Below are 16,718 nucleotides of genomic sequence, written 5' to 3'. Positions count from 1 at the left end.
TTCATCCACGCCTTCCTTTCATCTAGACTTGACTATTCCATCAGACTCTAGGCTGGCCTCCCACCCACACACTACCCTCCGTAAACTTGAGATCATCCAAAACTCTGTTGCCTATGCCTTGACTCACGATTATTCCCTCTTGAGCATCCCTGATTTTAATCACTGCACCATTGACAGTCGACCTTCAGCTACCAAGGTCCTGAGCTCTGAAATTCCCCCCATAAACCTCTCTGCATCTCTTACCTCTCCTCCCCCCTTTAAGACGCTCTTCAAAACCTACTTGAGCAAGCTTTTGGTCAACTGTCCTAATGTTTTTTTACCTGAGTCAATGTCAAGTTGTAATGCTCCTGTGAAACTCCTGGAATGTTTTATTATGTGAAAGGTGCAAATAAATCCAAGTTGTTTTTGTCTCTCTGCCTCTTCTCTCTGTCCCTTCCCTAATGATCGCTTCTATGCCTCTTCATAACTCTCTGAATCTCGACACTTGACAGCCTCTCCCACTGCACCAACTTCTGCCACAGTCTCTAACCTTGATGTCTGGTGAATCTGTCACTGCGTTCAGAGTTTAGAGTGGGTTGCTGTTACCTTGTTCTGAATACCACAGTGTAAGCAAGATTGACTTTAAATTTACAAATATGCGAACATATGAATTAGGAGTAGGAGTGACCACTTGGTCTTCTCCTACAAACCTAAAGAGTCCAGGCTATATTCATGAATGCCTCTTTGAAATTAAGCTGCAATTAGGCAGGAGTTTAACATGTTAAGTGAGCAATGTGAGCAATAACTGTGTGTGTCTGTGGTGTGTGTCTGGGGGTGGTGGGTGTGGTGTGAGGGGTAGGGGGAGCTATGTGTCGGGTGTGTGGGTGTGTGTTTGTGTGTGTGTGCGGGTGTGTGTGTGCAGGTGTGTGTTTGTGTGTGTGTGCGGGGGTGTGTGTGCGGGGGTGTGTGTGCGGGGGTGTGTGTGCGGGGGTGTGTGTGCGGGGGTGTGTGTGCGGGGGTGTGTGTGCGGGGGTGTGTGTGCGGGGGTGTGTGGGGAGGGTGCGTGTGTGTGGGTGGCGTGTGTGTGGGTGGGTGGGGGGGGTGTGGTTGGGGGGTGTGGGTGGGGTGTGTGGGTGGTGTGTGTGTGTGGGTGGGATGTGTGTGTGTGGGTGGGGTGTGTGTGTGTGTGGGTGGGGTGTGTGTGTGTGTGGGTGGGGTGTGTGTGTGTGTGGGTGGGGTGTGTGGGTGGTGTGTGTGTGTGTGGGTGGGGTGTGTATGTGTGGGTGGGGTGTGTATGTGTGGGTGGTGTTTGTGTGTGTGGGGGGTGGTGTGTGTGTGGGGGGTGGTGTTGTGTGTGGGGGGGGGTGGTGGTGTGTGTGGGGGAGGGTGGTGTGTGTGTGGGGTGGGGTGGTGTGTGGGGGGTGGTGGTGTGTGTGTGTGGGGGGTGGTGGTGTGTGTGTGTGGGGGGTGGTGGTGTGTGTGTGTGGGGGGTGGTGGTGTGTGTGTGTGGGGGGTGGTGGTGTGTGTGTGTGGGGGGTGGTGGTGTGTGTGTGTGGGGGGTGGTGGTGTGTGTGTGTGTGGGGGGTGGTGGTGTGTGTGTGTGGGGGGTGGTGGTGTGTGTGTGGGGGAGGGTGGTGTGTGTGGGGTGGGGGGGTGGTGTGTGTGTGGGGGAGGGTGGTGTGTGGGGGGTGGTGGTGTGTGTGTGGGGGGGGGTGGTGTGTGTGTGGGGGGGGGTGGTGTGTGTGTGGGGGGGGTGGTGTGTGTGTGGGGGGGGTGGTGTGTGTGTGGGGGGGGGTGGTGTGTGTGTGGGGGAGGGTGGTGTGTGTGTGGGGGGGGTGGTGTGTGTGTGGGGGGGGGGTGGTGCGTGTGTGGGGGGGGGGTGGTGCGTGTGTGGGGGGTGGTGTGTGTGTGTTGGGGGGGAGGGTGTGTGTGGGGGGGTGTGTGTGTGGGGGCGGGGTGTGTGTGGGGGGGGGTGGTGCGTATGTGGGGGGGGGTTGGTGTGTGTGTGTGGGGGGGGGGGTGGTGTGTGTGTGGGGGTCGAGGGGGTGTGTGTGTGGGGGGGTGGTGTGTGTGTAGGAGGGGTGGTGTGTGTGTAGGGGGGGTGGTGTGTGTGGGGGGGGTGGTGTGTGTGTGTGGGGGGTGGTGGTGTGTGTGTGTGGGGGGTGGTGGTGTGTGTGTGTGGGGGGTGGTGTGTGTGGGGGGGGGTGGTGTGTGTGTGGGGGTGGGTGGTGTGTGTGTGTGGGGGGTGGTGTGTGTGGGGGGCGTGGTGTGTGTGTGGGGGGGAGGTGTGTGTGTAGGGCGGGTGTGTGTGTGGGGTGTGTTGAAACAAGAGTAGGCTGCATAATCCCTTGAACCTGTTCTGCCATTCAGTGCTTGATCTGTAGCTTCTTGGCTGCCAAAACCTCCCGCCCAGGTTTAGTTGCAGGACCAGCGACATCCTGGGCAACCTCCTGCATTAAAGATGCCGCATATCTTCAGGAATTACAGTGGGTGATATGGTCACCTGGATTCAGTGGAGTGATGCGATATTGTTTGTTGGGAACACATGTTGCATTATTGTTAAACTCTGAATGTGAATTAGGAGCAGGCCATTCGGCCCCTTGTGTCTGCTCTGCCATTTAATAAAGGTCATGGCTGATCTGGTTGTGGCCTCAAATCCACATTCTGCCTACCCCCCATAATCTAATCAAGTTCTCTCCAAGACAAGTTCCCCTCCTTGCCCAGTTACCGGCTGTGGTGAATGTAATAATTAATTGCTTGTGTTATCCTCCGTGAGATCGATCCGTCTCCTCAGACTGGGACTGCTCATCCCCCCAGGACAAACATCCTGTGCAACATTCCTCTACCGCTCGGGGGGAAATCTTTCCTGTTTGGTCCAGAAAGTGTCGATAAACACGGACTACTGAGTAAACCAACAGCTGGAAACAACCTGTGACATTCTAATGAGAGCCCAGAGCAACAAAGATCTCCCAAAGCCAATTCTCTGATGTTCTGAGAGTTCACTAAATACAGGAGCAGAGAAAAGTTCCCCCTGCAAACCCACAGCACTGAACATTGTTCCAGTGTCTGGGAGCTGTGCCCGTTAACATGTGACCCCCCCACCCCTGCACCTGTCTGCATGTGTACCCTGGATTGGCTGATGAAATAGTCATCGGCCAAAACTCTAACCAATGTCCTGCTCCACGTGACTTTATGGGTTGCCCTTTTGCCTCTGGGGTCAGGAAGTTGTGGACTCAAGTCCCACTCCAGGAACTTTGGCGCAGAATCCAGGCTGATTGGCTGAGTGCAGTGCTGAGGGAATTCAGTGCTGTTGGAGGTGCCGTCTTTTCAAGAGGCAACATTAAACTGAGGCCTGTTTGTCGTTCTTGGATGGGCAGAAAAAGATGCCAGGGCACGATTTGAGAGAAGGGCAGGGAACTTCTTTCCAGCCTGTTGCAGGCCAATAACTATTCCTCAGCCAATGTCACTGAAGCTGATTAATTGGTCATTTATCTCTGTTGTTTGTGGATCTTGTGCACAAATGGGTTGCTATTTTTCCCTGTATTACAATTTCAAAAAGTACTTAAGTGGCCGTAAAGTGTTTTGGGACATCCCTCTATAAATGCAAGTACCCTTTTGGAATTCTTGCCTTCAGTTGGGAACATTCTTCCATTGCTATAGCGTTTCTCATGCCCTCAAGGTGTCCCAGCAGATCAATTCCTTTTGAAACGTGTGGCCACTGTTACAATGTAGGAAACTCAGCAACCAAGTTGTGCACAGCAAGCTCCCACTAACAGCAATGAGGCATATGATCTGATAATCTAATTTTTGTGGAGGGAAATGTTGGTCTGGACTCCTACTAATTATAGTGTCCACCTGAGACAGGGCCCCTGTTTATCGTCTCATTTGGAAGGTGGGTTCTCTGACTGTGCAGCACTCCCGCACTGCCCTGTAGTGTCAGACGACAACTTGCATTTATATAGCTATCCGATTAGTCCCGCTCGCCTACTCGTCACCTGTATTCTGGCTTTTTTTTTTTTCTTTTCCAAGTATTTATCCAATTCCATTTTGAAAGTTATTATTGAATCTGCTTTCAGACAGCACATTCCTGATCGTAACAACTTGCTGTATAAAAACATTTCTCATCTCCCCCTGTCTTCTTTAGCAATTACCTTCAATCTGTGTCCTTTGGTTACTGACTCTCCTGCCAGTGGGATTTCTACTTATTTCAGGGGTTCCCAAACCAGGGGTTGTGACCTTTATTGGGGTCACAGGCCGATCACTGGGGGTCCGAGGCAGCAATGGCGACGGGGAGGTGAATTTTCTTTTCCTCAAACAGTTCATCAATGGGACACTTTTTTTACTGCCCTCAATGGTCAGTCTTTCAGTGCTCTGATTGGCCATTCAGTTCAGTGTTCCAATTGGCTAATTTGGGATTTCCTTGGACGTGCTCCACTAGAGTAGGTCCTTTGAACAGGTGCTGTGGCGAATAGCGGGACAGTCATGGGACCAGTCGACAAAACCATTTGCCACCACTAAACACCTCTTCCCCACCCGGCTCCCTGCTCAAAATCTCTCCCCCCCCCCACTCCTCCCCGTTCAACAACTCCCCCTTTGCCCCTTCTCGTCATCAACTCTTTTGCCTCCCCCCGCAGCCCCCTCCCGCCTCAACAACTTCACCCACTCTCACTGTGGGGTCTTACTCTTACTCTGGCGTCTGTCCTCCCAGGCAGACACAGGCTCCGGACATCAGCTGAGCTTGGTGGAAATTAAAATGCACACTTTTATTTCAAATATTATTAATTTTTAAGCATCAAAACGGAACCAGGGAAGCCTTTCGTTATTTTGAACATCTTTATCGAATTTCCTCTTAGCCATCTTTTGTTCTGAGGAGAACAATAGCAGCGTCTCCAGTCTCTCCACATTAACTGAAGCCCCTTTTCCTGGTAGCATTCCCTGCACCCTCATCAAAGCCTGGACATGCTTCTTAAAGTGGAAGCCCAGAATTGGACACGGTGGCTGGAATTTTCCATCTCCCCGCCCCGCCGATGTGAACAGAGATTTCAATGGCTCGCTGGGCCCCGCGGTGGTGGGGGGTGCTGGAAAATTCCGGCCTATTCCCCAACTGAGGCCTACACAGAGGTTGTCTCTTTGAGCTACTGATTGAGGAACCTTGCACAGAATCTGGCAGATATGGTTGGTTTCAGTGATGAAGCAGTCATGAGGTTTGAGTTCAGCGTGTAGCTAGTCATTCTATTTAAGTAAGGCCTCCTCAATGGCTGTATCTGAAGTGGTATGCTGGACTCGCATTGATAACTAAGATTGGCACTGCACTAGTCAGCGATTGCCGTCATGTAAAGTATCTTAGGCAAGTCACTGCTCTTCCCGTAACAGCCCAGTGCCACACTCGGTGCAGTGCTAGAAAAGTTAGATACACATCGGCCACTCCCATCTATTCCTGCTGTTCACGCCAGCTGTCCCCACGCTGGTGCCAGATTCCACCAGCGTAAAAATACTTCCCGTCTCCTCTACAATAAAAGCAAAACACTGCGAATGCTGGAAATGTGAAATAAAAACAGAAAATGCTGGAAAGAAGCTGTGAAGAAGGGTCGTGCTGACTCGAAATGTTAAGTCTGTTTCTCTCTCCACAGATGCTGCCAAACTTAAGGGCACATGTGCATAAATCATTGATGGTGGCAGGACAGGTTGAGAAAGTGATTATAAAAGAACGTGGGATTCTGGGCTTTATAAATAGGGTCATAGAGCACAAGGAAGTTATTATAGGAATTTATCAAACACTGGTTCAGCCTCAACTGGAGTATTGTGACCAATTCTAGGCACCACACTATAGAAAAGTGTGAAGGTTTTAGAGAGGGTGCAGAAAAGATTGGTCCTTCATTCCAGGGATGAGGGATTTCTGTTATGTGGACAGGCTGGAGAAGCTGTCCTGCTTAGGGAATACAACAGCAACCAACTTATATAACACATTTAACATAATGAAAAGACCCAAGGAGCTTCACAGGGGCATTAGAAAACACAATATGGCACCAAGCCACATAAGGAGATATTAGGAGAGATGACCAAAAGCTTGGTCAAAAAGGTAGGTTTTAACGAGTGTCTTAAAGGAGGAAAGAGAAGTAGGGAGCTGAAGAGGTTTAGGGAGGGAATTCCAGAGCTTAGGGCCCAGGTAACTGAGGCACAGACCCCAGTGGTGGAGAGATTAAAATCGGGGATGCTCAAGAGGCCAGAATTAGACGAGCGCTGATACCTTGGAGGGTTGTGGGATTGGAGGAGATTACAGAGATGGGGAGAGGTGAAGACATGGAAGAATTTGAAGAGAAGGGTGAGAATTTTAAAATTGAGATGTTGTTTGACCGGGAGCCAATGTGGGTCAGCGAGCACAGGGGTGATAGGGGAACAGGATTTGGTGCAAGATAGGACATGGGCAACAGAAATTTGGATGACCTCAAGTTTATGGAGGGTACCAGCCAGGAATGCATTGGAATAGTCAAGTGCAAAAGTAGCAGAGGCATGGATAAAGGTTTCAGCAGCAGATGAGCAGAGACGGGTGAAGTCAAGCGATGTTACAGAGGTGAAAGTAGGTGGTCTGTTAGTGATGGCGTGAATAGTGAGGTCGGAAGCTCATCTCAGGGTCAAATGTGACACCAATGCTGCAAACAGACTGGCTTAACCTCGGACTGTTGCCAGGGAGAGGGATGGTGTCGGTAAGTAGGGAATGAGGTTTGGAGTGAGGACTGAAAACAATGGCTTCAGTCTTCCCAGTACTTAATGGGGATAAATTCTGCTTGTCCAGTACTGGATGTCTGATAAGGAGCATGATAATTTAACAATGGCATAGGAGTCCAGGGAGGAGGTGGTGAGGGGTAGAGCTGGGTGTTGTCAGCATCCATGTGGAGACTAACTCTGTGCTCTTGGGTGATGTTGCCGAGGGGCAGCATGTAGCTAAGAGATAGGAGGCAGCTAAGGGTAGATCCTGGGGAGACACCAGAGTTAAGTGCAGGGGCAGGAGTATTGCTGGAAAAAAGAGACATGTCCAGGCTTTTCGTCACTGCTCAGAACACCTCACAAGAATAAGGGGAAAACAGCAATTTGTACCATAGGTGAAGAGAGTGCTGATTGGTTGGCAAGTGGACCCTGGTAGAGGTGTTGCCATGGAGAATGTACCAGTGATGGTGACTGACAGTTAACTGCCAAGCATTGTTTGAAATTTAAACCAGGCAACTTGACCCTGATTGGTCAAGGCATTGCCCTGAGGAATGAGCCAGCGAATGGTTGTCAGTATTCTTGTGACATGTCCTGATGAGTGCAAGACGAAAAGCTTAGACACGTCTCTTTTTTCAGCAATACTGAAGTGCGGGCACAGGAAGAGAGGCCATTGCAAGTGATTCTTTGGCTATGATTAGATAGACAGATAGATAGAGCCAGGTGAGAGCGGTCCCACCCAGCTGGACAACAGTGGAGAGGCATTGGAGGAGGATGGTGTGGTCGACCATGTCAAAGGCTGTAGACATGTTGAGAAGGACAAGGAGGAGAAGTTCACCTATGTCACAGTCACATAGGATATCATTTGTGATTTTGATAAGAGCTGTTCCAGTACTGTAGCGGGGCTAAAACCTGATTAGAGGGATTCAAACATGGAGTTCCAGGAAAGAGGGGAACAGATTTGGGAAGTGACAACACATTCAAGGACTTTGGAGAGGAAAGGGAGGTTGGAGATGGGATGGTAGTTTGCAAGGACGGAGGGGTCAAATGTTGTTTTTTGAGGAGAGAGGTGACGATGATAGATTTAACAGAGAGAGGGACAACACCCGCAAAGAGAGAATCATTAATAATATCAACTAACATGGTGACCAGGAGGGGAAGCCGGGTGGTCAGCAGTTTAGTTAAAGGAAGGTTGAGAGGGGATTTGATAGATGTGTTCAAAATCATGACGAGTTGAGACAGGATAGTGAGACAGAAACTGTTCCTATTGGTGGAAGAGTTGAGAACCAGAGTACATCAATTTAAGGTGATTGACAAAAGGACCGATGATGACATGAGGAAAACTTTTCTACGCAGTGAGTAGTTTAGATCTGGAATGCACTGCCTGAGAGTGTGATGGAGACAGGGTCAATGATGGCTTTCAAAGGGGAATTGGGTGATTACCTGAAGAGAAATAAAGTGCAGGGCTACGGGGAAAAGGTTTGGGAGTGGGACTAGCTGAGTTGATCTTGCAGAGAGCCTGCACGGACACAGTGGGCTGAATGGCCTCCTTCTGTGCTGAAACCACTCTGTTTCGGTTCTCTGATTTTATTTAAGTGGGTTGTGGGTTCAAGACAAATCATGGTCGTTGGATATGCCAGGAACAGCCAAATGCAGAAAGGCCACAGTTTATAAAAGCTGCAGATGCTGGAAATGTGAAATAAAGCCAGCAAATGCTGGAAATACGCAGCAGGTCAGGCAGCATCTGTGGAGAGAAACAGAGTTACCTTTCAGGTCGATGATGACCCTTCATCAGTTTTTATTCCTAATGAAAGACTAAGGTTGAACCTGTTCACCTTCTGCCGTCCTGATGGTGACATGATACAAAGGATCTACTCTTAGCTGCCTCCTATCTCTTAGCTACATACTGCCCCTTGGTGACATCACCCAAGAGCACAGAGTTAGTCTCCACATGGATGCTGATGACACCCGGCTCTACCTCACCACCTCCTCTCTTGACTCCTATGCCATTGTTAAATTATTAGATTCCTTATCAGATACAAAGATAAAGCTAAAGTTAATGCAATTGTTTGTCTAATCAGAGTTATCAGTCTCTATCAATGAGTCTACAACAGACCCAGACATGAGGGGTTGGATTTTATGCCCCCGGTTGGCAGGCGGGGGGGCTATAATATGCCGTGGGCACTGTGTCCGCTATCTGCCCACCCTGTTGCAATTTTACCAGCAGCAGGGAAGGTTTCAGCCGGGTTGCCTGGATGTGAGCCAATTGAGGCCCTTAAAGGCCCAATTAACAGCCTCAACCCCCCTGCAACTGGGATTTAACCAGCAGCGGGAGAGGCCCACATTAAGAGTCCAGCCTAGCAGCTCTCACTGCACGGGCTGGTGGCTGGCAAGGGTGGTTGGGGCTGCCTCCTCAACTGGCCTCTGGGGCCCATGGGAGGGGCCCTCCCCCACATCATGTCATGTCTTTTCCCCTCCATGCCACACCCCACCCAGCAAGTTAACCCCCCCTTCCCCTCACACCCCACCCTCTCCCCAACTGTCTACCCTGGACCCCAACCTCCACCCTCTTGCCAGGGCATCTAGCTTGGCCCTGGTGATACCCCCTCAACCCACTTACTTTTCACCCTGGCCCCGGCTCCTTGGTGGGACTGTTGTAGTCCCAGCAGCGGCCACTGCTCCCAATGGCGCCACTGGGACCAAAGAGCTGATAGCCATTGATTGGCTGGCAGCTCTCTGAGGTGGGACTTCCTGCCCAGTTGGGAACAGAAGTCCTGCCTTAAACCGATTGACTCTCTTTCAAGTGTCAATGGCTGTGGGGCAAGCTGCTGAGGTGAAGGTGGCCTCACCCCTACTTTTTTGCTGGGGGCTGGGTGGGAACCCTGGCATCCTGTCATATCCAGTCTGGGTTAAGTAATACTCCCAATGGTGGAGGGCTTGGGAGCTGTAGCTCTACCTAAGCACGCTACACTCTCCACATGTCTGGTGTGCACTGTGACTCTCACCTCACACTTTGTGGCAAAAGAGTGGGAGAGGAGTCGAGGAGAATATTTTTTCTCCAGCGAGTTGTTGTGATCGAGAATGCGCTGCCTTAAAGGGCGTCGGAAACAGATTCATAGGAACATTCAAAAGATGGATAAATACTTGAAAGAGATCTGAGGAGGGAGCAAGGACGTTGGTCTAATCGGACAGCTGTTTCAAAAAACCAGCAGAGGCACAATGGGCCGAATGGCCGCTCTCTGTACTGTAAGTTGCTGTAATGTGGTGACTGTTAACGCAATATCAAGTGCTCTGAATTGTTCGATCACATGAAAATCTAAGACGATGGGAATCCCTCACTGGGCAATGTATAAAGTATTTTTAAAATTCATTCTGGGCACGTTGATGTTCCTACCAAGGCCGGTATTTATTGCCCATCCCTAATTGCCCTTGAGAAGGTGGTGGTGAGCTGCCTTCTTGAGCCGCTGCAGTCCCTGTGGTGTAGGTACACCCACAGTGCTGTTAGGAAGGGAGTTCCAGGATTTTGACCCAGCGACAGTGAAGGAACGGGCCAGTGTCTATCCGTGTCGGGATGGCGCGTGTGAGACTTGGAGGGAGTGTAAGAGGTTTATTATATTTTTAAAATTAACCTCAGCAATTGCAATCTTTTAATTCTAACAGGGCAGCAGATCCGGATACAGAGGCAGTATGAAAACCGCTCAGGACTTTTCTGCTAATCAAGATGCAGAAACTCTCTACAACGCAATGAAGGGATTTGGTAAGGAAGCCTCCTCTGTGGAGTAAACTGGTGTGCAACTGGTGCCATCTGGGCACAGTCATTAGTGAGCACCATCGTGTATTGGTTCAGTAACAGGGTTGATTATCCAGACACCAGGACCATAGAACATGAGCTCAAATCCCGCCTGGGCAGTTTGGGAATCAGACTTCAGTTAAAAAGGAAACAAATTGGTGAATAAAGCATGAGGACCATGGGACTGGAAATTCCCACCCAAAGTCAACGGACCTTTTGCTAGCCTGTTAAATTTTCTGTCCCACTCATGAGGATTGTTGCGGCAGGTGGGACTGGAAGCTCCTGGCCGAAGGGTGGGTTATCAGTTTAAAAAAAAAAGTGACCATGAAGCTGTTGAACTGTCCTTAAAAAAACCCCCCACCTGGTTCACTAGTTTCCTTTAAGTAATGAAACCTGCCATCCTTACCCGGTCTGGCCTATATGTGACTCCAGACCCACACAATGAGGTTTGTTTTCACCATTCTCTGAAAAGGCTGAGTAAGAGACTCAGTTTCACCAAAATCAGGCCCATTGCCACCTTCTCAGGGCAACTAGGGACAGGCAATAGATGCCAGCCTTGCCAACGGTGTCCGAATCCCAAGAAAGAATTCCGATGAAGGGAAAACATCTTCGACTGTTAAACCTCAAGGATAAAGCTGGCAATTATAGACCAGTCAGTCTGAGTGCGGTGGGAGGGAAATTCCTGGAAAATATAGTTCTGGACAAAATCAATAATCACCTAGACAAGTGCAGGATAATTAAGGAAAGCCAGCAAGAATTCGCAAAGGAAAAATCATGTTTAATTAACTTGCTGGAGTTTTTTGAGGTGGTAGCCTAGAAGGTTGATAAGGGCAATGCTGTTGATGTGTATATGGATTTTCAAAAGGCATTTGATGCAGTGCCACACAAAAGACTCATGAGCAAAATTCTAGCTCATGGAACAAAAGGGAAAGTAGGCACTTGGATAAGAAATTGGCTGAGTGACAGGAAACAGAGTAGTGATAAATAGTTGTTTTTCAGATTGGAGGAAGGTTTGTAATAGAGTTCTCCAGGTGCCTGTATTGGGACCCTTATTCTTCCTGATATATATTAATAACCTAGTGTGGTGTTCGTGGCATGATTTAAAGATCTGCAGATGATACGAAGATTGGAAACGTTGTGAACTGTGATGAGGATAGTCGTGAACTTCGAAAGGACATAGACCTGTTGGTGGACTGTGCAGACAAGTGGCAGATGAAGTTCAATGCAGTGTGAGGTGATTCATTTTGGCAGGAAGAATATGGAGAGACAGTACAAAATAAAGGGACAAACTCTAAAGGAGGTGCAGGAACAGAGGGACCTTGGTGTTTATGTACGTAAGTCATTGAAGATGGCAGGGCATGTTGAGAGAACAGTTGATAAAGCATGTGGTATCTTAGGCTTTATTAGTAGGGGCATTGAGTACAAGTGTAAGGAGGTCATGTTAAACTTGCATAAGAAACTAGTTTGGCCTCATTTGGAGTACTGCGTCTAGTTCTGGGCACCATACTTGAGGAACGATGTGAAGCCATTGGAGAGAGAGTACAGAGGAGATTCACAAGAATGATTCCCAGGATAAAGAACTGTAGCTATGAGGATAGATTGAAGAGGTTGGGACTGTTTTCCTTGGAGAAAAGAAGGCTGAAAGGAGACTTGATAGAGATATTCAAGATCCTGAGGGGTATGGACAGGGTAAATCGTGAGAAACTGTTCCCACTCAAGAGAATATCAAGAACTAAAGGGCACAGATTCAAAATAATTGGCAAAAGGAGTAAAAGTGATGTGAGGAAATTTTATTCACCCACGTGGTGGTTGGAATCTGGAATGAACTTCCTGAGAGGGTGGTGGAGGCAGGTTTGATCGAGGTATTCAAAAGGGAATTGGATTACTACCTGTAAAGAATGTGCAGGGTTACGGGGTTAAGGCAGGGGAGTGAGACTAGGTAGAATGCTCTTTCAGAGGACCAGTGCAGACTCGGTGGGCCGATTGGCCTCCTTCTGCACTGTATGGATTCTGTAAAACCCACTTGGAGGGTCTGCTTTAACTTCTCAGTGTTCAAGGAATTGCTTTCAATTCTCCACCAGTACCAGTTGATCAGTTGCTAGGAAGCAAAAGGACCCACTTTCTTTAAAGAATTCATCCTCAGGATGTGAGCCTTGCTGGGGAGGCCAATATTTATTGCCCTTCCCTAACTGTCCTTGAGAAAGTGGTGGTGAGCTGCCACTTTGATGAGTCCATCTGGTGTAGATACATCCACAGTGCTGTTAGGGAGGGAGTTCCAGGATTTTGACCCAGTAATAGTGAAGGAAAGGCAATATGATTCCAAGTCAGGATGGTGAGTAACTTGGAGGGGAAATTGCAGGTGGTGGTGTCCCATGTATCTGCTGCCCTTGTCCTTCGAGGTGGCAGAGGTCATGGGTTCAGAAGGTGCTGTTGAAGGAGCCTTGGTGAGTTCCTGCAGTGCATCTTGTAGATGGTACACACTGCTGCCACTGTGTTGGTGGTGGAGAGAGTGAATGCTGAAGGTAGTGGATGGGGTGCCAATCAAGCGGACTGCTTTGACCTGGATGGGAAAGGCCCACCTTGATTTTTCTTCCTCTGCCCTTGGCCTCCTGATCAGGTGCAGGGGAGTATAACAGGAGGCTAAGCCAGTCTTGCCCAGGCTCTTGTGGTAATGTTGACATTGTAACGATCAATGCAGGCACACCCCTGGACTAAACATGCCTTGGATTGTCTGGCAAATGTTGATAATGCGCAGGAACTGAACTCCTGTCTTTTTGCATTGACCACAGGCAGCGATAAAGAAACCATCATAGACTTACTGACCTCCAGGTCCAATGCTCAACGTCAACAGATCTGTGCGGGTTACAAGACTCTTTATGGAAGGGTAACTTATTACTTATGTTCTTGTGTGTTCTTGAAAGGTAATTTGCCTGTTCTTTTCTGATAAAGTCTCTACTCCAGAAAGATGTCTGTTCAAGCTCCGAGGGGAGTCCGTTCTGGTGTTAGTTGCACATTGTTGACGCCAGCTCTTAGCCCCTTTCCCTGCAGCATTATTTTGCACGTATTTATTTAATTCTCTTGGAAATGTGATGGATTTGAATTCAGCCATCCCTTGTGGAAACACACTCCATATTCTAATCCTTTCTGAACAAAAAACCCCTTCTAACCTTCCACATTATGCTTCTCGCATTGACCCTGAGTTTATTCCCGCTTGTTATCGATACATTCACTCATCCCAAAAAACTTAACCCACTCAAACCTATTCATAATTTGAACACTTGGATAGATCATCCCTTTAATCACATCTCCCTTTACAACCAGATGGTCCCAATGTTGGTATGATCCCAGTAAATAGCTTTTATAATGGTCGAAATTTCCTTTCCTGTAGTAGGTCAAATGAGATGAAGGGTAGTGCTCTTTTGGAGAGACAGTACAGTGCGATGGGCTAAATGGAGAAAAGGAATAGGATCAAATGGATCGCTCTTTCATACGAACATATGAATTAGGAGCAGGAGTAGGCCACTCGGCCCCTCAAGCCTCTTCTGCCATTGAGTAAGATCATGGCTGATCTAACTGTAACCTCCCACCTACCCCCCCATAACCTGTCAGCCCTTTGTTTATCAAGAACCTATCTACCTCTACCTTAAAATTATTCAAAGGCTCTGCTTCCACCACCTTTTGAGGAAGAGAGTTCCAAAGACACTCTACCTTCTGAGAGAAAAAATTTCTCCTCATCTCTGCCTCAAATGCGCGACCCCTTATTTTTAAACAGTGACCCCTAGTTCTAGGTTCTCCCACAAGAGGAAAGATCCGCTCCACGTCCACCCTGTCAAGACCCCTCAGGATCTTAAAGGTTTCAATCAAGTCGCCTCTTACTCTTCTAAATTCCAGTGGATATAATCAAAGCGAAATATTGCGGATGCTGTAAATCTGCAATAAAAACAAAAAAATGCTGGAAGACATCAGCAGGTCTGGCAGCATCAGCGGAGAGAGAAACAGAGTTAACGTTTCAAGTCCGTATGGCTCTTCTGAAGAGCAGTAAAAATGTGATGAATTTTATACTGTTGAAGAGGGGGTGGAGCAATATAGAAGTCAGCAGAGATTTGACATAGGTGTCATGGACACAAGACAAAGGAAGTGTTAATGGTCGAATGACAGACTAAAGAAGGTGCTAATAGTGGCGTAAAGATTAGATAGCAGAATGTGTAAATACTGGATACTTTAGTCGTGGATATCCAGTGGATACAAGCCTAGCCTGTTTAATCTTGCCTCATGAGACAACCCGCCCATTCCTGGTATTAGTTTAGTAAACATTCTCAGTACTGCTTCTTATGTATTTACATCTTTCCTTCAATAAGGAGACCAATACTGTACCACAAGGTGTGGTTCTCACCAGATTCCTGTACAACTGAAGCATAACTTGCATACTTTTGTTTTCAATTCCCCTCGCAATAAACAATAACATTCTATCAGCTTTCCTAATTACCTGCTGTACCTGAATACTAGTCTTTTGTGATTCATGCACTAGGACACCCAGAACCCTCTGAATCTCAGAGCTCTGCAGTCTCTCACCATTTAGATAATAAGCTTTTTTATTTTTCCTGCCAAAATGGACAATTACACATTTGCCCACATTATACTCCATTATACTCCAACCACTCGTTGCATACTGCCAATCAGAAAAAGACCCGCTTATGCCTACTCTGTTTCCTGCTGGCTAGTCAATCATCTACCCATGCCAATATGTTACCCCCCCTACACCATGAGCTTTTATTTTCCACAATAACCTTTGATGTGGCACTTTGATAAATGCCTTCTGGAAATCTAAGTACAGTACATCCATCAGTTCCCCTTTATCCACAGCACATGTGACTCCTTCAAAGAACTCCAATAAATTGATCAAACATGATTTCCCTTTCACAAAACCATCTTGACTCTGCCTGATTGCCTTGAATTTAACTAAGTGCCCTGCTATATCATCTTTAATAATAGCTTCCAACATTTTCCCCATGACAGATGTTAAGCTAACTGGCCTGTAGTTTCCTGCTTTCTGTTTCCCCCCCTTTTTGAATAAAGGAGTTATATTTGCTATTTTCTAATCTGATGGAACCTTCCCGGAATGTCGGGAATTTTGGAAAATTAAAACCAACGCATCAGCTATCCCACCAGCCACTTCTTTTAAACCCCTAAGATGAAGTCCATCAGGACCTGGGGATTTGTCAACCCGCAGCTCCAACAATTTGCTCAATACCACTTTTCTGGTGGTCGTAATTTGCCTGAGTTCCTCCCTCCCTTCCATTTCCTGATTTACAGTTATTTCTGGAATGTTACTTGTATCCTCTGTAGTGAAGACCGATGTAAAATACATGTTTAATTCATCTGCCACCTCCCTATTTTCCATTATTAATTCCCCAGATTCGCTTTTTATAGGACAATGCTCACTTTGTTAACTCTTTTCTTATTTAAATATCTATAGAAACTCCTACTGTCCATCTTTATATTCTAGCTAGCTTCCTCTTGTACACTAATTTCCCTCCTTATTAATTTTTTTGTCATTTTTTGTTGTTCTTTATATTCTATCCAATTTTCTAACCTGCCACCTGTCTTTGCACAACCATATGCTTTTTCTTTAAGTTTGATACTCTCTTTAACTTTTTTAGTTAACCACAGATGGTTGGCCCTCCCCTTAGAATTTTTCTTTCTCGTTGGGATGTATCTATTCTATGTATTCTGACATATCTCTTTAGATGTCTGCCATTGCATCTCTACTGACCCATCCCTTAACGTCATTTGCCAGTTCTCTTTAGCAGAGAGGCAGTACAGATGTGATGGGCTGACCAGCAGAGACCTGGGCCATCTCTGCCCTCTGCATTTGATTCTACAATCCACAGCCTTGACAAGTGGGCTCCAGTGTGGGCTCTCTCTCTATCCTTGCTCTGTTTGACCTTACAATGTTCGAAATCTCTTCCCCCGACAGTGTGATTATAAAAGGGATTTAATTATGTTTCTGTCTAATTTTAGCACACTAGCTAGTGCAGTGTTAACACCCTCATGACACATCCATGAACCTGCTTATTTGTACAATATCACGGTTTGGTTAATTATACCTTGCCATTAGGTAAAGCCTCTTGAAACCTAAAATGGCTCTAAAACCCTAATTTTTGAAAATTGCAACTTAGACACGTGATGATCGTAGCCAGGACAAGATGTTTGTCAAGATGCACTTGGAGTTTTATGGCTGGTTTTA

The 16,718-nt window shown here is 47.4% G+C and overlaps 1 protein-coding gene across 1 annotated transcript in view; it reads left to right on the top strand.

Moving 5' to 3' along the window:
* Nucleotides 1-16,718, top strand: part of anxa6 (annexin A6) — a 102,106-nt gene that overhangs the window by 12,666 nt on the left and 72,722 nt on the right. The window contains exons 3-4 of the mRNA XM_078551200.1: nucleotides 10,342-10,438; nucleotides 13,261-13,355. Coding sequence (XP_078407326.1) covers nucleotides 10,342-10,438; nucleotides 13,261-13,355 — 192 coding nt within the window. The remainder of the gene's footprint in view (nucleotides 1-10,341; nucleotides 10,439-13,260; nucleotides 13,356-16,718) is intronic.

This window comes from Cetorhinus maximus, chromosome 10 (assembly GCF_964194155.1).
Source record: "Cetorhinus maximus chromosome 10, sCetMax3.hap1.1, whole genome shotgun sequence".
Classification (NCBI taxonomy): Eukaryota; Metazoa; Chordata; class Chondrichthyes; order Lamniformes; family Cetorhinidae; genus Cetorhinus; species Cetorhinus maximus.
Note: the sequence above shows the minus strand (reverse complement) of the source record. Positions and strands in the feature narration are given on the sequence as shown.